The sequence below is a fragment of the Salvelinus fontinalis genome, chromosome 26 (genome assembly GCF_029448725.1).
Source record: "Salvelinus fontinalis isolate EN_2023a chromosome 26, ASM2944872v1, whole genome shotgun sequence".
Lineage (NCBI taxonomy): Eukaryota > Metazoa > Chordata > Actinopteri > Salmoniformes > Salmonidae > Salvelinus > Salvelinus fontinalis.
This window is the reverse complement of record NC_074690.1, coordinates 44,354,091-44,381,960: the sequence shown is the minus strand read 5'-3', so window position 1 is coordinate 44,381,960 and position 27,870 is coordinate 44,354,091. Positions and strand designations below refer to the sequence as shown.

General features: G+C 43.7%; 1 protein-coding gene across 7 annotated transcripts in view; it reads left to right on the top strand.

Moving 5' to 3' along the window:
- camsap2b (calmodulin regulated spectrin-associated protein family, member 2b) overlaps positions 1-27,870 on the top strand; it is a 94,109-nt gene that overhangs the window by 17,626 nt on the left and 48,613 nt on the right. For 6 of the 7 annotated variants that reach the window (XM_055884059.1, XM_055884058.1, XM_055884056.1 and 3 more), the window contains exons 3-6: positions 17,492-17,680; positions 20,529-20,618; positions 23,671-23,703; positions 24,849-24,990. In XM_055884059.1, coding sequence (XP_055740034.1) covers positions 17,492-17,680; positions 20,529-20,618; positions 23,671-23,703; positions 24,849-24,990 — 454 coding nt within the window. The remainder of the gene's footprint in view (positions 1-17,491; positions 17,681-20,528; positions 20,619-23,670; positions 23,704-24,848; positions 24,991-27,870) is intronic. The other variant, XM_055884057.1, reaches the window with a different exon arrangement.

Below are 27,870 nucleotides of genomic sequence, written 5' to 3'. Positions count from 1 at the left end.
ACTGAGGAGAAATCCGCACACAATGCTCACCACAGAAGGTGGTCAGCCGGATGTGAACACAATCAGACCACAAGCAACTTTTGTCCGTCTTTTCAATGCGATCTTCATATTCTGATAGCAGAAGTCGCATGTACGTGTCAAGTGTAGACAAGGCCTCTGTCTCTAACACACATGTAACACACAAAGTCACTAGTTCACTACAATGAAGATTTGATCAATTGAAGCAGTCGCTCAAGTGTGATGAGGGGGCGAGATGGAGGGGGGACTCTTAGTTTGACGTATTCCTCCCGTCCTCTATAGTATCCAAGGACAGCGTGTGTGTGTGTGTGAGAGTGTGTTTGCGGTTGTGTATAGGTGGTGATCTGATTAAGCAGGCAGCTTTAGTCGATATGTTTAAGCAGACAAATGGAGCCTATACTGTATGTGTAATGAGGGTGTAAACAGGAAATGACCTTCATCGGCAACAAAGCCCACAGCCAGTTAATTTACGAGCCTGTAGATCCTTCCTGACACATGCAGGGACTGACACACACACACAGACACAGTATACCGTTTACACCACCACACCCCCATTGTCCGTTACAAAATGCACAACCTCTTCAGTATAGGTGGGATCCCCATAGGAGTTGAGAGTGTGTATGTGTAGACTCAGCAGTCTGTGAAGTTTAGTGCAGATACATTCGCCCAGAGAATTGCTGTATTGGGTTTATGGCACATATGAGGAGAAATGATGACCTCGCCGTTATTTTTCACGCACCGCTACTTGGCACAGGTCCAGGTCGGAAGGCGGGATGACAGTATATTAAAGAGGAGGACAGCAGGAGGAGGAGTGGAGAGGGGGAGCGTGGCAGACTGTCGGGATGAATAAAGAGGGGGAGTGAAGGAATGGAGGGGTAGAGGGGCTGCCTCTTGGCTGGGGTCCAGGGAGGAAGGAGGGGAGGACTGTGCTTGAAGAGAGAGGGCGGGGAAGGGGGATTGTGGAGGTCTGTCAGATGAAAGGAAAAGAGGAGTGGTTTGAGGAGTAAGGGCTACTACTTGGTTAGGCTCCAGGTAGAGGAGGGAGGGAGGGTCGAGAGGGGAGGGAGGGAATAATATATCTGTGTATGGGGGATGAGATGACAGGTCGAGTATGACAGTATATAGGAAGTAGATCAGAGAGGGGATTACATCTGTGCTCCAGAGAAGGATGGGGAATGGGTATGTGACCATCTGTGATGGGAGGGGGGGGAGAATAGGGGGTTGTAGAGTAGAAGAGAGGATAAAGGGGGATGGAAGAGTGGAGAAGGGGAATACGTGCTGGTGCTCCACTGCAGTACGATAGAGGGTGGGGTCTCAGACCAAGTCTAGGCACATATATGGCAGCCTTTATAGAAAAACACATGCACACACACATCTCTCTCTCTCTCTCTCTCTCTCTCTCTCTCTCTCTCTCTCTGCTTTACCTCTCTCTCTCTCTCTCTCTGCTTTACCTCTCTCTCTCTCTCTCTCTCTGCTTTACCTCTCTCTCTCTGCTTTACCTCTTTCTCTTTGCTTTACCTCTCTCTCTCTGCTTTACCTCTCTCTCTCGTTCTGTGCTTTACCTCCTGCTGCCCGTCTCCCTCTCCTTTCTCTCTCCTTTCTCTCTCTCTCTCTCTCTCTCTCTCTCGCCCTCTGTCTGAGACACAGGGTGTTTCTCAATACGCATACTACCGTACTCCACACTCTCATGCTCCGAGAGCATTCTCCGAGGACATTCTCTTGAGTCTGTGGAGAATACATAAAACCTTTGAGAAGCACTCACACTTCCCCTACTGTATTACCTCATGCTACATCTCCCCCTACTGTATTACCTCACGCTGCATCTCCCCCTACTGTATTACCTCACGCACGCTGCACTTCCCCATTCACTAAACCTTTTTCCTGCCAGGATAATGGCAATAGAGACGAAACAAGATACAATACACAAAGCAAATGTTTTACTTAATAATTATCAGCTAGCTACATGTCTCTTCAAAGGGGGAGACACCCTGGACCCAAACTGTTACAGACCTATATCCATCCTGCCCTTCCTAGCTAAGGTCTTCGAAAGCCAAGTCAACAAACAGATCACTGACCATCTCGAATCCCACCGTACATTCTCCGCTGTGCAATCCGGTTTCCGAGCCGGTCACGGGTGCACCTCAGCCACGCTCAAGGTACTAAACGATATCATAACCGCCATCGATAAAAGACATTACTGTGCAGCCGTCTTCATCGACCTGGCCAAGGCTTTCGACTCTGTCAATCACCATATTCTTATCGGCAGACTCAATAGCCTCGGTTTTTCTAATGACTGCCTTGCCTGGTTCACCAACTACTTTGCAGACAGAGTTCAGTGTGTCAAATCGGAGGGCATGTTGTCCGGTCCTCTGGCAGTCTCTATGGGGGTACCACAGGGTTCAATTCTCGGGCCGACTCTTTTCTCTGTATACATCAATGATGTTGCTCTTGCTGCGGGCGATTCCCTGATCCACCTCTACGCAGACGACACCATTCTGTATACTTCCGGCCCTTCCCTGGACACTGTGCTATCTAACCTCCAAACGAGCTTCAATGCCATACAACACTCCTTCCGTGGCCTCCAACTGCTCTTAAATGCTAGTAAAACCAAATGCATGCTTTTCAACCGTTCGCTGCCTGCACCCGCACGCCCGACTAGCATCACCACCCTGGACGGTTCCGACCTAGAATATGTGGACATCTATAAGTACCTAGGTGTCTGGCTAGACTGCAAACTCTCCTTCCAGACTAATATCAAACATCTCCAATCCAAAATCAAATCTAGAGTCGGCTTTCTATTCCGGAACAAAGCCTCCTTCACTCACGCCGCCAAACTTACCCTAGTAAAACTGACTATCCTACCGATCCTCGACTTCGGCGATGTCATCTACAAAATAGCTTCCAATACTCTACTCAGCAAACTGGATGCAGTTTATCACAGTGCCATCCGTTTTGTTACTAAAGCACCTTATACGACCCACCACTGCGACCTGTATGCCCTAGTCGGCTGGCCCTCGCTACATGTTCGTCGTCAGACCCACTGGCTCCAGGTCATCTACAAGGCTATGGTAGGTAAAGTGCCGCCTTATCTCAGTTCACTGGTCACGATGGCTACACCCACCCGTAGCACGCGCTCCAGCAGGTGTATCTCACTGATCATCCCTAAAGCCAAAACCTCATTTGGATGCCTTTCCTTCCAGTTCTCTGCTGCCTGCGACTGGAACGAATTGCAAAAATCTCTGAAGTTGGAGACTTTTATCTCCCTCAACAACTTTAAAAATCTGCTATCCGAGCAGCTAACCGATCGCTGCAGCTGTACATAGTCCATCTGTAAACTACCCACCCAATTTACCTACCTCACCCCCATACTGCTTTTATTTATTTACTTTTCTGCTCTTTTGCACACCAGTATCTCTTCTTGCACATGATTATCTGATGATTTATCACTCCAGTGTTAATCTGCTAAATTGTAATTATTCGATTTATTGCCTACCTCATGCCTTTTGCACACATTGTATATAGATTCTCTTTTTCCTACCATGTTATTGACTTGTTTATTGTTTACTCCATGTGTAACTCTGTGTTGTTGTCTGTTCACACTGCTATGCTTTATCTTGGCCAGGTCGCAGTTGCAAATGAGAACTTGTTCTCAACTAGCCTACCTGGTTAAATAAAGGTGAAATAAAAAAAATAAAAAAAACGTGAATCGTAATAATCTAGCTCGTCAGCTAGTTAAGCAGAACTTTGTTATCCAATTCTTTATGGCTAGCTAGCTAGCTAACAGTAGTAGCTAGCCAGTTCGTCATATTAACTTACTATGGGCTTGCAATCTACGCACACTACAGTGGGTATTGTAAGCAGGTAAACATACCAAAATGAACACCGAATGTATTTATTAACGTTTTCAAGATAAAATATTGTAGTCCGGCATGAGATGTGAATGGGCAACATTTAATTCCCAAGTCTTGAGTTTTTCTCTCGCTTTCAGCTCAAATAATTGATTGATTTCAAGAAATTGGTTGCCTCATGTTTCTACTCCCTACTTTTCGTTCAAGCTTGCGTCGATGCATGATTCTAAATGTGTACGAGCGGAGTACGCATCCTAGAAGTCCCCTCCGTGCTCCGTTTTGCATACTTTGATTTGGACACATGCTCCGACCCTCCCGTGCTACAGTTTGCGTGCTCGGAGCACGGCAGTATGCATATTGAGAAATACCCACAGTGTTCCATCCACAACCCTCTGTAGGTGCTGAAAGCCGTCTATGAGACCAGGGAGCAGGACTGCATAGGGAGGGAAGGAGATGTAATTGAATTTGTCTGCCGAGGCAGCGTTTTCAGTGTGTGTGTGAAAAGCCATCTGTGTAATGACATTAGCATTGGAGGCATGCATAAGTGACAGTCCCACTACTTAAGAGCAGAGCAACAGAATGTATAAACTGTAGGCTAAGGAACAAAGGGCATCCGTCTCTCTGACCTTCATCCATCTCTGTCCTTGTGAAGTTCAGGGGCAGATCTCAATAGTCTAAAGGGCCCTCCTCTATTTGTCTCTTTTCCTTCACCTGCGCTGATCTGGAAACCAGTAATAGGTGAAGTCATTATGGTGAATGAAGGCCTACTTTTGAATAAGCTTTCACCGTTCCAGTAGTGGAAACAGAGACAAAGAGGGTACACCTTTTCAGACTTGAACTGCAGCCCCCCGTGTGTCTTAAAGCTCAGAGTGAGAGCTATAACCAGGAGAACAGATATGGCTGTAGTCATAGATGCAATACAGTGCATCATGTCGCCCTGACCTCTGTGGATGTCCGCAGTTGTGGCTGTTTTTATTGTCAGTAAATATCTTTGTCTCTGACGGTGTATCTTTGTCTCTGACGGTGTATCTTTGTTTCTGACGGTGTATCTTTGTCTCTGACGGTGTATCTTTGTCTCTGACGGTGTGTGTATCTTTGTCTCTGACGGTGTATCTTTGTCTCTGACGGTGTGTCTTTGTCTCTGACGGTGTATCTTTGTCTCTGACGGTGTATCTTTGTCTCTGACGGTGTATCTTTGTCTCTGACGGTGTATCTTTGTCTCTGACGGTGTATCTTTGTATCTGACGGTGTATCTTTGTATCTGACGGTGTATCTTTGTCTCTGACGGTGTATCTTTGTCTCTGACGGTGTATCTTTGTCTCTGACGGTGTGTGTATCTTTGTCTCTGACGGTGTATCTTTGTATCTGACGGTGTATCTTTGTCTCTGACAGTGTATCTTTGTCTCTGACGGTGTATCTTTGTCTCTGACGGTGTATCTTTTTCTCTGACGGTGTGTCTTTGTATCTGACGGTGTGTCTTTGTCTCTGACGGTGTGTCTTTGTCTCTGACGGTGTATCTTTGTCTCTGACGGTGTATCTTTGTCTCTGACGGTGTATCTTTGTATCTGACGGTGTATCTTTGTATCTGACGGTGTATCTTTGTATCTGACGGTGTATCTTTGTCTCTGACGGTGTATCTGTGTCTCTGACGGTGTATCTGTGTCTCTGACGGTGTATCTTTGTCTTTGACGGTGTATCTTTGCTGAGCAGACACTGGTGACTCAGGGAGCGGTAGGTGTCTGTCTGTCACTACTGGTATTATCAGTATGTTCAGCTGAAGTGGCCTTTCCTCTGAGTGTCTTTGATCAAGGACACACACACACACACACACACACACACACACACACACACACACACACACACACACACACACACACACACACACACACACACACACACACACACACACACACACACACACGGCAGATCTCTTTATGAAGGGATCTAAGACAGTCAGAGCATGGCTTTTAAATCCATGCTTTACTATCAACACCAGCACTGTTTTCATTCCAGAGGAGATCCCAGCTACCGTAAGCAGCCTAATACCCACAGTTTAAAACTCATCCCACCTGAGCGATCTAGCATGACAGTATCGTTCCTCAGCAACAATGTAAAACCTTGAAAACAACCCAGAGAAGGTCAAATATTATAACAGCTTTTACTGTAATATTGTCATCTTTTTCCCACATATTATAGCAAACAACATTTTCAACAAGGAATCACGGTCCGGAATGGCTGTCCCTACTATTTTCCTAAGTATGTGGCGAATGAAAAAAAGAAACTCTTAGTACAACACTCCAAACTGGTAAACACTTTTTAAAGCATTCATTTTGTTTGTTGACATCTTTCACTGCACAACCACTGATCCCCCCAAAAAAAGTTTACAGTGAAATATAATGAGTACATTCATTTTAACCACCAAAATACAAAATAATGACATCCTCTCAATGTAGGTATTTTAACAATCAGTTAATCCAATAGCAAAGTAAGGTGGACAAAGTATTCACACCCCTTGACTTATTCCACATTTTGTTGTGTTACAGACGGAATTTAAAATGGATTAAATCAAATCACATTTTATTGGTCACGTACACGTGATTAGCAGATGTTATTACAGGTGTAGCGAAATGCTTGTGCTTCTAGCTCCGACAGTGCAGTAACGTCTAACAAACTATACATATGGACGAGGGATGTCAGAGCGGAACGGACTAAGATACAGTAGAATAGTATAGAATACAGTATATACACATACTGTATATACACATATATACACATAAGTCGGAAGTTTACATACACCTTTGCTGAGTTTGTCAACATTTCTGACATTTTCAGAATGTGAAATGTCAGAATAATAGTAGAGATAATGATTTATTTCAGCTTTTATTTCTTTCACCACATTCCCAGTGGGTCAGAAGTTTACATGCTACCAAATACTAATTGAGTGTGTTGCCTTTAAATTGTTTGACTTGGGTCAAACGTTTTGGGTAGCCTTCCACAAGCTTCCCACAATAATTTGGGTGGATTTTGGCGCATTCCTCTTGACAGAGCTGGTGTAACTGAGTCAGGTTTGTAGGCCTCCTTGCTCGCACACGCTTTTTCAGTTCTGCCCACACATTTTCTATAGGATTGAGGTCAGGGCTTTGTGATGGCCACTCCAATAACTTGACTTTGTTGTCCTTAAGCCATTTTGCCACAACTTTGGAAGCATGCTTGGGGTCATTTTCCATTTGGAAGACCCATTTGCGACCAAGCTTTAACTTCCTGACTGATGTCTTGAGATGTTGCTTCAATATATCCACATAATTTCCCTCGTGCAGCAAAGCACCCCCACAACATGATGCTGCCACCTCCATGCTTCACGGTTGGGATGGTGTTCTTCGGGTTGCAAGCCTCCCCCTTTTTCCTCCAAACATAATGATGGTCATTATGGCCAAACAGTTCTATTTTTGTTTCATCAGACCAGAGGACATTTCTCCAAAAAGTACAATCTTTGTCCCCATGTGCAGTTGCAAACCGTAGTCTGGCTTTTTTATGGCGGTTTTGGAGCAGTGGCTTCTTCCTTGCTGAGCGGCCTTTCAGGTTATGTCGATATAGGACTCGTTTTACTGTGGATATAGATGATTTTGTACCTGTTTCCTCCAGCATCTTCACAAGGTCTTTTGCTGTTGTTCTGGGATCGATTTGCACTTTTCCCACCAAAGTACGTTCATCTCTAGGAGACAGAACGCGTCTCCTTCCTGAGCGGTATGACGGCTGCGTGGTCCCATTGTGTTTATACTTGCGTTCTATTGTTTGTACAGATGAACGTGGTACTTTCAGGTGTTTGGAAATTGCTCCCAAGGATGAACCAGACTTGTGGAGGTCTACAAATTTTTTTCTGAGGTCTTGGCTGATTTCTTTTGATTTTCCCATGATGTCAAGCAAAGAGTTGGAAGGTAGGCCTTGAAATACATCCACAGGTACACCTCCAATTGACTCAAATTATGTCAATTAGCCTATCAGAAGCTTCTAAAGCCATGACATAATTTTCTGGAATTTTCCAAGCTTTTTAAAGGCACAGTCAACTTAGTGTATGTAAACTTCTGACCCACTGGAATTGTGATACAGTGAATTATAAGTGAAATAATCTGTCTGTAAACAATTGTTGGAAATATTACTTATGTCATGCACAAAGTAGACGTCCTAACCGATTTGCCAGAACTATAGTTTGTTAACAAGAAATTTGTGGATTGGTTGAAAAACGAGTTTTAATGAATCCAAACTAAGTGTATGTAAACTTCCGACTTCAACTGTATGAGATGAGTAATGCAAGATATTTAAGCATTATTAGGTGAATAAGATACCGTAGAATAGTATAGAAAACAGTATATACACATGAGATGAGTAATGCCAGATATGTAAACATTAAGTGACTAAGATACTGTAGAATAGTATAGAATACAGTATATACATATGAGATGAGTAATGCAAGATATGTAAACATTATTAAAGTGACTAGTGTTCCATTCCTCAAAGATGCCAGTGATTCATAGTCTATGCCTATAGGCAGCAGTCTGATGTCCTTGAGATAGAAGCTGTTTTTCAGTCTCTTGGTCCCAGCTTTGCAGTGGGACCTTTGCAGTGACAAATTATACACAATACCCCATAATGACAAAGTGGAATTATGTTTTTTCGAAATTGTTACAAATTAATTAAAAATGAAAAGTTGAACTGTCTTGAGTCAATAAGTATTCAGGCCCTTTGTTATGGAAAGCCTAAATAAGTTCATGAGTATAAATGTGCTCAACAAGTCACATAATAAGTTGAATGGACTCACTCTGTAGTGCAAAAAATAGTGGTTAACATGATTTTTTAATGACTTCCTCATCTCTGTATCCCACACATACAATTATCTGTCAGTCGAGCAGTGAATTTCAAACGCAGATTCAACCGCTAAGACCAGGGAGGTTTTCCAGTGCATCGCGAAGAAGGGCACCTACTGGTAGATGGGCACTTTTTTTTTTAAGCAGACATTGAATATCCCTTTGAGCATGGTGAAGTTATTAATTACACTTTGGATGGTGTATCAATACACCCAGTCACCACAAAGATACAGGAGTCCTTCCTAACTCAGTTGCCGGAGAGGAAGGAAACTGCGCAGGGATTCACTGTGAGGCCAATGGTGACTTTAAAACATTTACAGAATTGAATGGCTGTGATAGGAGAAAACCGAGGATGGATCAACAACATTGTAGTTACTCCACAATAATAACTGTCACTTTCTGACCTTTATTTTCCCTTGTTTTGTCTTTATTTAGTATGGTCAGGGCGTGAGTTGGGGTGGGCAGTCTATGTTATTTGTTTCTATGTTTATTGGTCCTGTTTGTTGCCACACGGGACTGTTTCGGTTAGTTCTTTTGTTATTTTGTATTGTGTCTTGTTTTCGTGGATTATATTAAAACATGGAAACTTACCACTCTGCGTATTGGTCCTCCGATCCTTCTCGCCTCTCCTCGTCAGATGAGGAGGAAGAGATAGACAGCTGTTACAATAACCTAACTGATGTAGTGAAAAACCTGTACAGAATACAAATATTCCAAAACATGCATTCTAAAGTAAAGGCACTAAAGTAAAATTGCAAAAAATGTGGGAAAGCAATTAACTTTTTGTCCTGAATACAAAGCGTTATGCTTGGGGAAAATTCAGTACAACACATTACTGAGTACCACTCTCCATATTTTCAAGTGTATTGGTGGCTGCATCATGTTATGGGCATGCTTGTAATCGTTAATAAGGAATGGCAAGTTTTTCAGGATAAAAAATCTACAGAATGGAGCTAAGCACATACAAAATCCTAAAGGAAAACCTAGTTCAGTCTGCTTTCCACCAGACACTGGGAGATTCATTAAACTTTCAGCAGGACAATAACCTAAAACACAAGGCCAAATCTACACTGAAGTTGCATACCAAGAAGACAGTGACTGAGTTACAGTTTTGACTTAAATCAGCTTGAAAATCTATGGCAAGACTTGAAAATAGTTGTCTAACATGATCAACAACCAATTTGACAGAGCTTGAAGAATTTTGAAAAACATAATGGGCAAATACAGTATTGTACAATCCAGCAGCGGAAAGCACTAAGAGACGTACCCAGAAAGACTCACAGCTGTAATCGCTGCCAAAGGTGCTTCTAGCATGAATTAACTCAAGGGTGTGAATACTTATGTAAATTAGATATTTCTGTATCATGTTTTGACTTTGTCATTATGGGGTATTGTGTAGATGGGTAAACATTTTTTGGTTGAATCCATTTTGAATTCAGGCTGTAACACAACAAATTAATACTTTCCGAAGACACATGTTTCAAAATGTCCCTTGGAATGTAAAATGCTAGAGTACTGTAAGTTACAATACATTACACTGTTTTCACATTAGGCATCATTTCTGTCCCATGTATGATCATTGAAGACATCTTTCACAACGTAATCAAATGAAATAAATGAAACAAACAAAGTTTAGCAGGCACTAGTTTGTATCAAGCCTGTCAAAATCACAGTAAATATACTCATTGTTCATGTACCTGGGGGAAAAACGTTTGGCATGGCGAATCCAATCCTGACATACAGTACCAGTCAAAGGTTTGGACACACCTACTCATTGCAGGGTTTTTCTTAATTAAAAAAAAATGTCTACATTGTAGAATACTAGTAAAGACTGCAAAACTATGAATAACACATGTGTAATCATGTAGTAACCATAAAAGTGTTCAACAAATCAAATGATATTTTATATTTGAGATTCTTCAAAGTAGCCATCTTGATGACAGCTTTGCACACTCTTTGCATTTTATCAACCAACTTCATGGGGTAGTCACCTGGAATGCTTTTTAATGAACAGGTGTGCCTTGTTAAAAGTTAATTTGTGGAATTTCTTTCCTTCTTAATGCGTTTGAGGGGAAGGTAGGGGTGGTATACAGAAGATAGCCCTATTTGGTGAAAGACCAAGTCCATATTATGGCAAGAACAGCTCAAATAAGCAAAGAGAAATGACAATCCATCATTACTTTAAGACATGAAGGTCAGTCAATCCGGAAAATTACAAGGACTTTGAAAGTTTCTTCAAGTGCAGTCGCAAAAACCATCAAACGCTATGATGAAACTGGCTCTCATGCGGACCGCCACAGGAAAGGAAGACCCAGAGTTACCTCTGCTGCAGAGATCATCAGAGTTAACTGCACCTCAGATTGCAGCCCAAATAAATGCTTCACAGAGTTCAAGTAACAGACACATCTCAACGTCAACTGTTTAAAGGAGACTGCATGAATCAGGCCTTAATGCTCAAATTGTTGCATAGAAACCACTACTAAAGGACACCAATAAGAAGACGAGACTTACTTGGGCCAAGAAATACGAGCAATGGATATTAGACCAGTGGAAATCTGTCCTTTGGTCTGATGAGTCCAAATTTGAGATTTCTGGTTCGAACCGTAGTGAGATGCAGAGTAGGTGAACGGAGGATCTCCGCATGTGTGGTTTCCACTGTGAAGCATGGAGGAGGAGGTGTGATGGTGTGGGGGTGCTTTGCTGGTGACACTGTCAGTGATTTATTTAGAATTCAAGGCACACTTAACCAGCATGACTACCACAGCACGTGCCAAATTCTGTAGACCAGGTGTAGACCTTACTGTGAAATGCATACTTACAAGGCCCTACCCAACAATGCAGTTCAAGAAATAGAGTTAAGAAAATATATACAAAATAAACTAAAGTAAAATATGTAGTAAAAAGTAACACAATAAAATTACATAACAATAACGAGGCTATATACAGGTGGTACCGGTACCGAGCCGATGTGCTGGGGTACAGGTTAGTCGAGGTCATTTGTTCATCTAGGTATGGGGCAAAGTGCCTATTCTTAGATAATAAACAGCGAGGAGCAGCAGTGTAAAAACAAAATGGTCAATGTAAATAGTCAGAATGTTGACCAGTTTAAAGGTCTTGCTCACATCGGCTACAGGGTATGCATGCAATGTCAGGCATCTACTGGCACCCTGAAGATACACTGGTCACTAGTGAGGGGGGGAAATGAATACAGTTACATATCAGGATATGTCACACCCTGACCTCAGAGATCCTTGTTATTCTCTATGTTTGGTTAGGTCAGGGTGTGATTTGGGTGGGCATTCTATGTTCTCTATTTCTTTGTGTTTTGCCGAGTGTGGTTCCCAATCAGAGGCAGCTGTCTTTCATTGTCTCTGATTGGGGATCATACTTAGGCAGCCCTTTTTCCCTCCTTCAGTGTGGGATCTTGTCTTTGGTTGAGTGCATGTAGTTTGCACGACGAAGCTTTTCGTTCGTTGTATTGTTTAATGTTTTTTCTTGGTGGAACATTTTAAATAAAAGAATGTACGCCTACCCACGCTGCACCTTGGTCTCCTTCCGACAGCAAACGTTACAGGATATAATATATCGTAATGTATCGTCTTGACAATTTCACAATATTATTTTTGCACTAATTGGCTGTACCTGCACCAAAAGATCCAGTATTTTGCTTGGATAAAGGGAGCCAATTTTTTTTCAGTACTTTTATTTCCATGACTGAGCAATACTCGTTTTCTCGTGGCTCTCTGTTGTCCCTCTGCAACAGACATATGGTGAGCAATATGTTAGGAACATCGAAATGAAATCACAGTATCGAATCGCAGTACATGTAGAATCGTGAAAATCGTAATGTCACGTCTGCTCCCGCTCTTCCCCCCCAGGCGCTTGAGGGCGCCAGGCTGCCCTGCATCACGCATTCCTGCCATGTATTACGCACACCTGCCTTCCCTCGTCACACGCATCAGCGATATTGGACTCACCTGGACTCACTCATCACCTGTTTATTACCTCCCCTATATTTGTCAGTTCCCCTGCTCTGTTCCCCACTGCTGCATTCATAGTTTTTTCCCCCTGTGTTACTCGTTTGTTGATGCTGTTCCTGTCTCGTTCCATGTCAGTTATTTATTAAATGTTTGACTCCTCGTACCTGCTTTGTCTCTCCAGCGTCATCCCACGTGACACGTAATACATATCGTAACGGCACCTGAGGTCCCTGGCAAAGTATTCATAGCCCTTGACTTATTACACATTTTGTTGTGTCACAGCCTAAATTCAATTCATTTACATAAGTATTCACACCCTTGATTCAGTACTTTGTAGAAGCACCTTTGGTACGTCCCTAAGAGCTTGCCACATCTGGATTGTACAACATCTGCCCATTATTCTTAAACAAATTCTTCATGCTCTGTCAAATTGGTTGTTCATCATTGCAATACAACCATTTTCAGGTCCTGCCATAGATTTTCAAGATTCGAGCATACCCATAACATGATGCAGCCACCACTATGCTTGAAAATATGGAGAGTGGTACTCAGTAATGTATTATATTGGATTTGCCCCAAACACTTTGTATTCAGGACGAAAAGTTAATTGCTTTGCCACATTTTTTGCAGGAGGCATGTTTAGGAATATTTGTATTCCGTACAGGCTTCCCTCTTTTTACTCTGTCAATTAGGTTGGTCTTGTGGAGTAACTACAATGTTGGTCCATCCTCAGTTTTCTATCACAGCCATTCAACTCTAACTGTTTTAAAGTTACAGTGCCTTGCAAAAATATTCACCCCCTTGGCGTTTTTCCAATTTTTTTTCATTACAACCTGTAATTTAAATGGATTTTTATTTGGATTTCATGTAATGGACATACACAAAATAGTCCAAGTTGGTGAAGTGAAATGAAAAAAATTACTTGTTTCAAAGAATTCAAAAAACTTCAAAACAGAAAAGTGGTGTGTGCATATGTATTCACCCCCTTTGCTATGAAGCCCCTAAATAAAATCTGGTGCAACCAATTACCTTCAGAAGTCACATAATTAGTTAAATAAAGTCCACCTGTGTGCAATCTAAGTGTCACATCATCTGTCACATGATCTCAGTATATATACACCTGTTCTGAAAGGCCCCAGAGTCTGCACCACCAAGCAAGCGGCACCATGAAGACCAAGGAGCTCTCCAAACAGGTCAGGGACAAAGTTGTGGGGAAGTACAGATAAGGGTTGGTTTAAAAAAAATATCATAAACTTTGAACATCCCACGGAGCACCATTAAATCCATTATAAAAAAAATGGAAAGAATATGGCACCACAACAAACCTGCCAAGAGAGGACCGCCCACCAAAACTCACGGACCAGGCAAGGAGGGCATTAATCAGAGAGGCAACAAAGAGACCAAAGATAACCCTGAAGGAGCTGCAAAGCTCCACAGCGGAGATTGGAGTATCTGTCCATAGGACCACTTTAAGCCGTACACTCCACAGAGCTGGGCTTTACAGAAGAGTGGCCAGAAAAAAGCCATTGCTTAAAGAATAAAATAAGCAAACACGTTTGGTGTTCACCAAAAGGCATGCGGGAGACTCCCCAAACATATGAAAGAAGGTACTCTGGTCAGATGAGACTAAAATTGATCTTTTTGGCCATCAAGGAAAACGCTATGTCTGGCGCAAACCCAACACCTCTGATCACCCCGAGAACACCATGGTTCATGCTGTGGGGATGTTTTTCATCGGCAGGGACTAGGAAACTGGTCAGAATTGAAGGAATGATGGATTGCGCTAAATACAGGGATATTCTTGAGGAAAACCTGTTTCAGTCTTCCAGAGATTTGAGACTGGGATGGAGGTTCACCTTCCAGCGGGACAATGACCCTAAGCATACTGCTAAAGCAACACTCAAATGGTTTAAGGGGCAACATTTAAATGTCTAGGAATGGCCTAGTCAAAGCCCAGACCTCAATCCTATTGAGAATCTGTGGTATGACTTAAAGATTGCTGTACACCAGCGGAACCCATCCAACTTGAAGGAGCTGGAGCAGTTTTGCCTTGAAGAATGAGCAAAAATCCCAGTGGCTAGATGTGCCAAGCTCTGGCTCTACAAAGTATTGACTTTGGGGGGGGTGAATAGTTATACACGCTCAAGTTGTATGTTTTTTTGTCATATTTCTTGTTTGTTTCACAATAAATCCTATTTTGCATCTTCAAAGTGGTAGGCATGTTGTTTAAATCAAATGATACAAACCCCCCCAAAAATCTATTTTAATTCCAGGTTGTATGGCAACAAAATAGGAAAAATGCCAAGGGGGTGAATACTTTGGCAAGCCACATGGTGAAATCCCTGAGGGGTTTCCTTCCTCTCCGGCAACCGAGTTAGGAAGGACCCCTGTATCTTTGTAGTGACTGTGCAAGCGGCACCATGAATACTGGGTGTAGTAATACACCCAGTCAAATTGTAAATAATAACTTCAACATGCTCAGTCTTTTTGTTTTTTTGAGCCATCTACCAATAGGTGCCCTTCTTTGGGAGGGATTGGAAAAGCCTCCCGGTCTTTGTGGTTGAATCTGTGTTTTAAATTCACTGCTCGACTGAGTGGACCTTACAGCTAATATATGTGTGGGGTACAGAGATGAGGTAGTCATTAAGAAATAATGTTAAACACTACTATTGCCTGCAGAGTGAGTCCATACAACTTATTATGTGACTTGTTTTTTTGTTTTTTTAATAAATGTTATCCCATTTTCTCCCCAATTTTCATGGTATCCAATTGCTAGTAATTACTATCTTGTCTCATCGCTACAACTCCCGTACGGGCTCGGGAGAGACGAAGGTCAAAAGCCATGCGTCCTCCGAAGCACAACCCAACCAAGCCGCACTGCTCACAGCGCGCCTCCAACCCGGAAGCCAGCCGCACCAATGTGTCGGAGGAAACACCGTGCACCTGGCCCCCTTGGTTAGCGCGCACTGCGCCCGGCCCGCCACAGGAGTTGCTGGAGCGCGATGAGACAAGGATATCCCTACCAGCCAAACCCTCCCTAACCCGGACGACGCTATGCCAATTGTGCGTCGCCCCATGGACCTCCCGGTCACGGCCGGCTGCGACAGAGCCTGGGCGCGAACCCAGAGACTCTGGTGGCGCAGCTAGCACTGCGATACAGTGCCCTAGACCACTGCGCCACCCGGGAGGCCTTATTATGTGACTTGTTAAGCACATTTTTACTCTTGAACTTATTTAGACTTTCCATAACCAAGGGGTTGAATACTTATTGACTCAAGACATTTCAGCTTTTCATTTAAAAAATAAATAATTTTTTTATCAAAAAACATAATTCCACTTTGACATTAGAGGGTATTTTGTGTAGGCCAGTGAAGAAAAAAACGAATCCAATTTAAATTCTGTCTGTAACACGACAAATGTGGACTAAGTCAAGGGGTGTGAGTACTTTCTGAAGGCACTGTATTATGGTGTATCAGATGAAGCAGTTCTTCATTCTTGAAAGGGTGATGTTAGAAAATGCATGCGATCTTGGATAATTTTTTGAGATACTGAAACCTATAAAATAGTAATTAGAATATCTATTAAATGTATGGCTTTCACCAAATTCTAGCTGTATGTTAAATGTGTAATGTTCCATGAGGACTTGGTCTGTAGTGACACTGTACAAACCTACTATATTTGCTGGCAGTGGAGTAGAGGAACTGGGATGGGCTTTAAAGAACAGGGAGAGAAAGCACAGAAAAGTTGGTCAGTTGGTCTCTCTTTCTTTCTCTGTCTCTGTCAGTCTCTCTCTCTCCTTCTGTCTTGTCTGTCTGTCTCCCCCCTCTCTCTTCCTCTCTTTCGCTCTCTTTGGAAACACAGGGCCAAACTACGTGTAAACAGTCTCTTATATAAGCGTCTCTATGGGGTCATGAATAGAGGTCTGTGTGCCAAGTTCTGCCAATGCGTTGCTGTTTGTGTTTTTGTGTTCCTCTGTTTTGTTGCTTGGTGCTGTTAGTTGTGCGTCAGTATTTTAAAGCATAGTATTGTTGGAATAACAGAGTAAGTTCACTTCGAGGTTTCCTGTAGGTTGTCGCGAGAGTAGGCCACTAGCTCAGAGACTCCTTCTGCCTTAGTGTATTACTTCATATACATATTAGCTTGTTACAGAGTATTGACGTACGTTATTACACCAATAGTTATTCTGATCACTTCGTAATGTAGCACTGTGTAATGGCACATGCAGTGTTTCATCAACTGATTGGAGAGCAGCTCTTCTTACCACAGTAGTAGCCATCTGACTTCGTGCCGAACGGCAGAGCTGACCTGTGTCACAGGCAGGAAGTAAACACACACACTAGAAGATGTTAGAGTGAACCAGACCTCTGGAGAGGCAGGAAGAGGAAGGGGAGGGAGAGCTGCTAGCTGTTCTGACCGCCCTGGAATGGGATTGGAAAGGCCAGCAGAATGTCATGCTTCATAATGTTCTAGTCAGACAAACACACTAAGACACACATTTACACGGTTCCACATTTAGAACTCAAGTGACATCCGTTAATATTGTCATAAATACTGAAACGTATGTTTTGTACCAAACATGCCCGGGGTTTTTATGTGACCTGCATTTGACCTTAGATGGGCATCTATTACCTTTTTATTTCGGCGTGACTGGAAGAGGGAACGGGATGTCAAGTTTTCTGTGAAACATTGATGATGGTGTCCTCTCTGAGCATCCATTCTATCACCCATCTCTGAGAGGACACGGACCAACGTGGACCATTCTAACACCGTCTCCCTTCCCCAGAGTTCCCACCTGGCTCTGATAGACACTCTGATGATGGCGTACACGGTGGAGATGGTGAGTGTGGAGCGGGTGATGGCCTGCGTCCACCGCTACTCCTCCCCTCCCAATGACCTCTCCTCCCATCCCGACGGATACATCAGGGACCTGCCCTACGACACAGAAGACGCAGTCACCACCTGGATCAACAAGGTAGGGTACACACACACACACACACACACACACACACACACACACACACACACACACACACACGCACCATTAGTATTGATGCTAATTTTGCTAGCGTTCCACTCGTTGGCATCCCAGTAATGTCCCAGCATCAGTAACATCCTAAAGAGTACACACTCTGGCTCCGTGTTGTCGGCTACCAGCTGAGCTTGTTGACAACATTCCTCCCTGCTGCGAGCCCAAGGCCAGACGGATACACACATGCAGACACGCGTGTACACACACGCATGCTTCACACACAGATTCACATGCTTACAAATATAGTAATGGAAAAATGCACACTCATGCAGACATATGAGGATGGACAAACACAAATATTGACATGAATACACACGCCCACAGATGTGGGATCTTAATTTGACTAGTTTCGTCGCAGGAGTAAAAGTAGTCCTGCAGCAGTAAGATTTCATTATTCAAAAAATATATAGATATCTTTTTTACAGGAGATGTGTTTTGATAGGCTAGAGAGTGAGAGTGAGAACTATTTTATTTCCCTCATTAAAACTTCTTATGGCAGCAATCCCGTTAACGGGATGATATGACAACAGCCAGTGAAAGTGCAGGGCGCCAAATTCAAACAGAATTCTCATAATTAAAATTCCTCAAACATACATGTATCTTATACCATTTTAAAGGTCATCTTGTTGTTAATCCCACCAAAGTGTCCGATTTCAAATAGGCTTTACAGCGAAAGCCCCACAAACGATTATGTTAGGTCACCGCAAAATCACAGAAAAACACAGCTATTTTTCCAGCCAAAGACAGGAGTCAAAAAAGCAGAAATAGAGATAAAATGAATCACTAACCTTTGATGATCTTCATCAGATGACACTCATAGGACTTCATGTTACACAATACATATATGTTTTTTTCGATGAAGTTCATATTTATATCCAAAAACCTCAGTTTACATTGGCGCCATGTTCAGAAATGCCTCCAAAATATCCGGAGAAATTGCAGAGAGCCACGACAAATAACATAAATACTCATCATAAACTTTGATGAAAGATACATGTTTTACATAGAATTAAAGATACACTTGTTCTTAATGCAACCGCTGTGTCAGATTTCAAAAATCTTTACGGCAAAAGCACAATATTCAATAATCTGAGAACAGCGTTCAGCCACAAAAGGAAGCCATACAGTTACCCGCCAAATTGTTGAGTCAACAAAACTCATAAAAAGCATTATAAATCTTCACTTACATTTGCTGATCTTCGTTGGAATGCACTCCCAGGACTCCCACTTCCACAAGAAGTGTTAGTTTTGTTCGGTAATGTCCATCATTTATGTCCAAGTAGCTACTTTTGTTAGTACACAAATCCAAACGCTCGTGCAGGTCCAGCCGAACGTCGGACGAAAACTTCAAAAGGTTATATTGCAGGTTGAAGAAACTTGTCAAATTAAGTATAGAATCAATCTTTAGGATGTTGTTATCATAAATATTCAATAACGTTCCAACCGGAGAATTCCTTTGTGTCTATGGAAGTAATGGAACGCAAGTCGATATCGTGTGGAATGCGCATGACCAGGACTTGGCTCTCTGCCAGACCACTGACTCATTCCCCTCTCATTCAGCCCCACATCACAGTAGAAGCTTCATTCAAGGTTCTACAAACTGTTGACATCTAGTGGAAGCCGTAGGAAGTGCAAACAGATCCATATCCTACTGTGTTTTCAATAGGCGAGGAGTTGAAAATCGACCAACCTCAGATTTCTCACTTCCTGGTTGGATTTCTTCTCAGGTTTTTGCCTTCCATATGAGTTCTGTTATACTCACAGACATAATTCAAACAGTTTTAGAAACTTCAGAGTGTTTTCTATCCAATACTAATAATAATATGCATATATTAGCAACTATGACTGAGGAGCAGGCCGTTTACTCTGGGCACCTCTGTGCACCTTTCATCCAAGCTACTCAATACTGCCCCTGCAGCCATAAGAAGTTAAGTTTTGTTTATGTTTGTTGTACACATACAACTTCACAACAAGGCTTAGTGTCACGCCCTGGCCATAGAGAGGTTTTTATTCTCTATTTTGTTTTAGGCCAGGGTGTGACTAGGGTGGGCGTTCTAGTTTCTTTATTTCTATGTTTTCTATTTCTTTGTGTTTGGCCAGGTGTGGTTCTCAATCAGAGGCAGCTGTCTATCGTTGTCTCTGATTGAGAACCATACTTAGGTAGCCATTTTTCCCACCTGTTTTTGTGGGAAGTTGACTTTTGTTTAGGGCACTTAGCCTTGAGCTTCACGGTTTGTTTTTGTAGGGTTTGTTGTTTTGTTCTGCGTCATCTTTTATTCAATAAAAGAAAATGTACACTCACCACGCTGCACCTTGGTCCTCTCCTGTTAACGGCCGTGACACTTAGAGCTAGAGCGCATCATTTACGAGGTTATGAGAGGTTGCAATGTTTTTCATGGGCTGAATGATGGAAGTCATAGGACTGTATTTTTAAATGACATTATGGTAAATTTAATCTTGCCACCAAGAATGTTTAGTCTGTCACGAGAGACTGTAGTCGGTCCCTTTCTTTCTCACTTGCACACACAAAAACAAAACCTCTCCATTCATTCCCCCTTATTCCTTATTGGTAATGTGGCCTTCAATAATATCCATTCTCTTTCTCCAATCTCTCTATCTGTGTCTCTCTCTCTCTCTCTCTCTCACTCACTCACTCACTCACTCACTCACTCACTCACTCACTCACTCACTCACTCACTCACTCACTCACTCTCACACTCACTCTCACTCTCACTCTCACTCTCACCCTCACTCTCACTCTCACTCTCACTCTCACACTCACACACACTAGGTCAATGAGCACCTCAGGGAGATTCTGGTGGAGGAGCAGAGGTTGAGAGAGAGCTCCTGCCCTGAGAGCACAGCTACTGCATCACAGAGGGTGAGTACTGACAAGCACACACACACACTGACACACACGCTCTGACTTCTCTCCCTCATTGCCCTCTGTTGACATGGTCTGATATAACAGTCTAGACAGGGTCTCCCAGGCCCAACAGCAAGGGTCCCTCGCCAACCTCTCCAACTCCACTAGTACGAACTGACCATACAGATGCAGACATTTGTTTTCTTTCCGTCTCTCTTGCTCTCTCTCGCTCTTGCCACTTTCACTCCTCTCGCTCTTGTTTTCTCTTTGACACAAACAAACACACACACACACACATTTCCCAAGCTAACAGAATAACAGATGAGCTCAGTGTCATGTCAGCTGTATAGAGATATTGGCAAGAGGCTCTGCTGCACTACTGTTAGAGAGAGAGAGAGAGAGCAGCAGAGACCCACACAACACAGAGCAAGCGAGAGAGAGAAAGGGGAGAGAGAGAGAGCAAAATAGAGGGCAACAAATAGTGAGATAGGGGGAAAAAAGTGGAACAGAGCAAGACTGGGGGCAAGACAGAGAGAGCATCAGACAGACAGACAGACAGACAGAGAGAGGGCAACAGAGATCGAGTGGGACAGACTGCACTGAAGGGACAGTAGTTATGTAAGGCCTATGTGACACTCTGAGTCATCCCTCTGGTCTACTGCTGACAGTACAAAGAGACACGAGAGTCCTCATCTCACCCACAGTGACCTGTGTCAAGTCACGACCCTGTCTGAGAGGTCAAAGATCAAACCTAAAATGCTTTTTAGTTGCCTCTTTGTTCATTCTCCTGCCCCCCAAAAAACGTCATGTGAAAAAGTAGATTTTCAGTCCGGGCCTGATACTCTAAGAGTTGATTTGGGTTGGGTCGGCCCGGGCTTATGGTTTGAGCAACATTGTAACCTATGTTTGAGATCAACGCCTGGCCGTGGCTGTGTGAGAAGCGAGCCTGTATCTCTGAATGAGAATGAGATTCACTTTATATGACCTCTCTCCTTTTCTCTGCTCTGATAGACATGAGTCTGCAACTCTCATCTCTTCAGCGTTGGTCATTTTATTTCCTTATAGAATCATAGCTTCAGCACCCCTGATAAATTGAAATGAATTTGCTAAAGTTAAAGAATAACTACTGTCTGTTCAAAAAGAAATTAAGTCATTCAGAATAGCCTACTACACCATGAGAAGGCCTGTAATTTAGCCACAGAGGATCAATAACTTATTTTTAAAGCCTAGCTGTGGATTGTGTGCAGACCAATAACAAGGCATAGCCTACAGTTGGGAACGCACTGCAAATCTGTCAGTGAACAGCACGGGGACAAAACAGGCCTTTCCCAATATTTCAAGTACAATTGCGGGAAAACACAGGTTGGAAAGCAAATGGCTCCTACTGAAAAGAGAAGACTAATTTGTCTGCTGTAGGCTCCCAAAATATTTGATCAACTTCCAAATATTGTTTTACAATGTAAAACAAGAGAAAGATAGGCTTTTGGCACGAACGCATCGGCCGTCACCGGCGAGTGAGCCGCGCATCATTGGGTGAGTCAGTGACACTGTAAAGCGTTTGTAGGACTATAATTTCCTCCTCATATTGCAGCCTACATTACGTCTCTCCACAAGACACGGTTCTGTTGTTGAGCTCAGATGTTCGGTTTGTCGGTGTCAAAGTAGCCTGTCATTTCCGTCATTTGGGCGGTATGAAAGATTCTGCCAAAGTCTCCAGTCATGTAAAATGACGCTGAATTGCGTGAAATGCGTTTATAAAAAGGACACATTTTCCCCTGACCCTAGGCTATTAAAAATGGTCTATGCAAATGCAATGATATGCATGCAGTGCTTTACTATAAAGGGGATTTTTCTGTTATGCGTTCCGGTCCGCCAGAGCTCCCCAGGTCGCCCCCTCCGGCGTTCACTTTTTGTTCTGGCACCTCCCGGATTTACAAATGAACCACGGCTCACACCAAGCTCAAAGAAACATATGGTTCTCAGAACTTTGTGTTACCTGGGAACTTCCCTGTCAAAAAAAAAAATAATTTGACTTACCTGGCTAAATAAAGGGGAAACAAACAATACATTTCCTTTGACTGTTTCCTTTGGCAAATGTTGTGAGCATCTTGTGATCGGAGCTTAACGCCGTTAAGCTGGGGAACTTATTGAGAAGCCGCACGATTACATCAGGAGCCAAATCACATCAGACGACCTTTTATCAAAAAGTTACTACTCTGCCTATGATATGATAAGAGAGAGATCTTATCACACACACACACACACACCGATACCTTCCTTCCCACACATTCCACCCTTTTCAAAGTAAAAAATGAAGGGAGGCCTTGACGTGCTTGTTAGCCTCAGCCAGAGAAGAACTGTACGCTCCTAATAAACTGCTAGGGCACATGCTCTGTCAGAACCAACTCGCTATCACTGCCTTTAGCAGGGTCAACACTGGACAGGGCTGTCTGTTCACTGGACAGGCCACACTGTAAAGAGGGTCTTACGTCCCAAATGACACCCTTTTACCTACACAGAGCACTACTTTTGACCTGAGCCTTTATGAGCCCTGGTCAAAAGTAGTGCAATAGATAGGGAATAGGGTGCCATTTGGGAAGGGGACGAGGGCGTCGATTTAGTGTCACAGCTTGAATACAGACAACAATCCCTTTCTCAGACGAAAGCCTCAGACCGTCTCGGTTTAAGGGCCACGTGTGTGACTGTGAAGAGTCTTTGAACTTGATCTGATGACAGAGCGTGTGTTGTGAAGCGATTGGAGGGGGGTACTCTTTCAGTTGTGACAAAGGAGACACTCACAGTAGCTGCTGGGTAATTTGATATGGAGTAGGATGCATAGGGAGTCTATCAGCTGCAGCTCCATACCTCCCGTTGGTCTGGATGGAGAAGAGCCACTGTGTGAAATTAATTGACACATGAACCAATGATTTTTTTTTTTTAAGTCAAAAAGACAGAAAGGATGTCCCATAGGATGATGTGTGTGGATACAGTAGACCTGAGCCTTCCTAGGCCTAATGACTCTCCCCTCTCTTCCTCTTGTTGGCATCGTGTCCATTGTTATCTCAAGGCTCCAGACAAATGGTATTGGAGACTGGTACCTGTAAGTCCATCTATCAGCCTTTCCCTCTCCCCCAGACCTCCCCCTCCCGCAAACTCCCCAATCCCTTTCCCCTGGCCCCTTACCCCTACCCTATCCCACGTGCAGCCCTGTCTATCACCCCTACCCTCCACCGATGTTCCGCCCTGTTCCTTCCCTCTTACCTCCCATGTTGTTTGTTCGAACGACCGTATAACATCTGTATAGAGATGCTCATACTGCACCTCAACGCCAGTACAGCGCAACCGTACGCAAACAGCCCGCTATATCACACGAAATGCTAAGTCACACACCGGACGAAACGCAACTCCGACACCCAAAGCTCTCCTCTCTCTGCTTGAAAAATGGTGGCCACTCTTTCCCCGGGTAAAGTAATGGATGCCCGGGCCTGTTCCTTTTATTAAAGGGCAGACTGGGAGCAGAGAGGGGAACCAGTCGTTGTACTGGTGCAGCACCAGTGTGTTTTATAGGCTCTGAGAGAGACACATCTACAACTATAACGTATTCCCTCTTGTCAGAACAGCTTATTAAACTGTAAATCATCGCCCTGCCCTTATCCTCACCCGAATCATTAAGGGGGGAAGCACAAAGTGACCCCTGGATCAGATCGGCGAACCTGATCTCACCTCCATCCAGTCGACACTGCAGGACACCATAGTACAGGAGATTTTATTTTATTGGTTGGATACTGTGGCACAGTAGATTTATCTGGTCGTAACAGTTCAGGAGACGAGTGTAAATCGCTAGATGATATAGGGACATTCAGACGCAGTCACACCTAAGTGTAATTACAGTACACGACCTCCAAACCCAGTGGAAGTGTAGCCTTGGTGCCTGACTGTTTTTCGCATTCGACAACGATACAGGATCTTTGCCGTAGAGGACAATGTCAATGTAGCCTGTAAAGATGGCATTGGTCGATCCGTCAAAGTCTCCACAGTCTGTTTTCTTTGCATGCAGCGACACCCTACTACCTGTTTAGTTGAGTCTGAACCCTCCAATGCTTGAATAACCCCAGACTAAACTACTGTGTGTGTGTGTGCGCGCGTGTGTGCGCGCGCGTGTGTGTGTGCGTGCGTGCGTGTGTGTGTGTGTGTGCGTGCGCGTGCGTGACCCGTAATTTCTCTCTGTTGTTGCCATGGCTGCAGGCTCGCTATAGGAGGGAGCATGCTAAGCAGAGGTCAGCTCCCTCCCTCCCCCTGGTGGACAATCTGCTAAAGGACAACACAGATGGCTGTGCCCTGGCTGCACTCGTCCACTTCTACTGCCCAACGTCTGTCAGACTGGAAGGTACAAGAGGGTTATCATACCACGTCATACCTGGAGCCTTCTCTGGTTGGCCTACTTTATACTAATAGTTTACAGTAACAGCATCTGTTATAGCTCACACTCACTCAGAATGGTAAGTACATTAGTCTGCCGTGAGACAAGTGATTGACCAGAATCTGATGAGCATAGGGGCATTCATTCACAGCAAACTATATATTTTCTAGAAACATGATAGCTACAAGGTTACATTATGCATACAACAACTGTTGAAGTATTACACAGGGACTCTTTGGGCACAGAATCATCTTAGGGATCAACAAATGATGGAAATGGAAAGAATGACCAGTACTATCAACAGCTATATTGTTTTAACCATCACACATACAGTACTTATTGCAGGGTTTTTCTTATTTAAAAAAAAAAATACTTCTACATTGTAGAATAATAGTGAAGACATCAAAACGATGAAATTATACACATGGGATCATGAAGTAACCAAAAAAGTGTTGATGACAGATTTGCATACTCTTGGCATTTTCTCAACCAGCTTTGTGAGGTAGTCACCTGGAATGCATTTCAATTAACAGGTGTCCCTTGTTAAAAGTTAATTTGTGGAATTTCTTTCCTTCTTAATGTCACAAGCCAGTTGTGTTGTGAGAAGGTAGGGGTGGTATACAGAAGATAACCCTATTTGGTAAAAAACCAAGTCCATATTATGGCAAGACCAGCTCAAATAAGCAAAGAGAAACGACAGTCTATCATTACTTTAAGACATGAAGTTCAGTCATTGCGGAAAAATTCAAGAACTGAATGTTTCTTCAAGTGCAGTCGCTAAAAGCCATCAAGCGCTATGATGAAACTGGCTCTCATGAGGACCACCACAGGAAAGGAAGACGCAGAGTTACCTCTGCTGCAGAGGATAAGTTATTTAGAGTTAAGTGCACCTCAGATTGCAGCCCAAATAAATGCTTCACAGAGTTCAAGTAACAGGCTGTATCACATCCGGCCATGTTTGGGAATCCCATAGGGCGGCGCACAATTGGCCCAGCATCGTCCGGGTTTGGCCGGGGTAGGCCGTCATTGTAAATAAGAATTTGTTCTTAACTGACTTGCCTAGTTAAATAAAGGTAACCCCCCCCCCCCCCCAAAAAAAACAACAGATATCTCAACATCAACTGTTCAGAGGAGACTGCGTGAATCAGGCCTTACACCAGGAATGCACAATCCCTCCATCAGTGCTCAGACTGCCCACAATAGGCTGAGAGAGGCTGGACTGAGGGCTTGTAGGCCTGTTGTAAGGCAGGTCCTCACCAGACGTCAATGGCAACAATGTCGCCTATGGGCACAAACCCACCGTCGCTGGACCAGACAGGACTGGCAAAAAGTGCTCTTCACTGACGAGTCGCGGTTTTGTCTCACCAGCGGTGATGGTCGGATTTGCGTTTATCGTCGAAGGAATGAGCGTTACACCGAAGCCTGTACTCTGGAGCGGGATCGATTTGGAGGTGGAGGGTCCGTCATGGTCTGGGGCGGTGCGTCACAGCATCATCGGACTGAGCTTGTAGTCATTGCAGGCAATCTCAACGCTGTGCGTTACAGGGAAAACCTCCTCCTCCCTCATGTGGTACCCTTCCTGCAGGCTCATCCTGACATGAACCTCCAGCATGACAATGCCACCAGCCATACTGCTCGTTCTGTGCGTGATTTCCTGCAAGACAGGAATGTCAGTGTTCTGCCATGGCCAGCGAAGAGCCCGGATCTCAATCCCATTGAGCACTTCTGGGACCTGTTGGATCGGAGAGTGAGGGCTAGGGCCATTCCCCCCAGAAATGTCCGGGAACTTGCAGGTGCCTTGGTGGAAGAGTGGGGTAACATCTCACAGCAAGAACTGGCAAATCTGGTGCAGTCCATGAGGAGGAGATGCACTGCAGTACTTAATGCAGCTGGTGGCCACACCAGATACTGACTGTTACTTTTGATTTTGACCCCCCCTTTGTTCAAGGACACACTATTATATTTCTGTTAGTCACATGTCTGTGGACCTTGTTCAGTTTATGTCTCAGTTGTTGAATCTTGTTATGTTCATACAAATATTTACACATGTTAAGTTTACTGAAAATAAACGCAGTTGACAGTGAGAGGACGTTTATTTGTTTGCTGATTTTATAAATATATGGATGAGCAATGTCAGAGTGGCATAGACTAAGATACAGTAGAATAGTATAGAATACAATATATACATAGGAGATGAGTAATGCAAGATATGTAAACATTATTAAAGTGACTAGTGTTCCATTTATTAAAGTGGCCAATGATTTCACGTCTGTGTGTTGGCAGCAGCTTCTCTGTGTTAGTGATGGCTATTTAACAGTCTGATGGCCTTGAGATAGAAGCTGTTGTTCAGTCTCTCGGTCCCAGCTTTGATGCACCTGTACTGACCTTGCCTTTTGGATGGTGGCGGGGTGAACAGGCAGTGGCTCGGGTGGTTGTTTTCCTTGATGATCTATTTTGCCTTCCTGTGACATCGGGTGCTGTAGGTGTCCTGGAGAGCAGATCGTTTGCGTTGTGCAGACTGCACCACCCTCTGGTGAGCCCTGCGGTTGTGGGCGGTGCAGTTGCCGTACCAGGCTGTGATACAGCCCGACAGGATGCTCTCAATTGTGCATTTGTAAAAGTTTGTGTGGGTTTTAGGTGACAAGCCAAATTTCTTCAGCCTCCATTTCAGTTTGTCACTTTCCACCTTCTCCACCGCTGTCCCGTCGATGTGAATAGGGGGGTGCTCCCTCTGCTGTTTCCTGAAGTCCACAATCATCTCCTTTGTTTTGTTGACATTGAGTGAGAGGTTATTTTCCTGGGACCACACTCCTAGAGCCCTCACCTCCTACCTGTATGCTGTCTCAT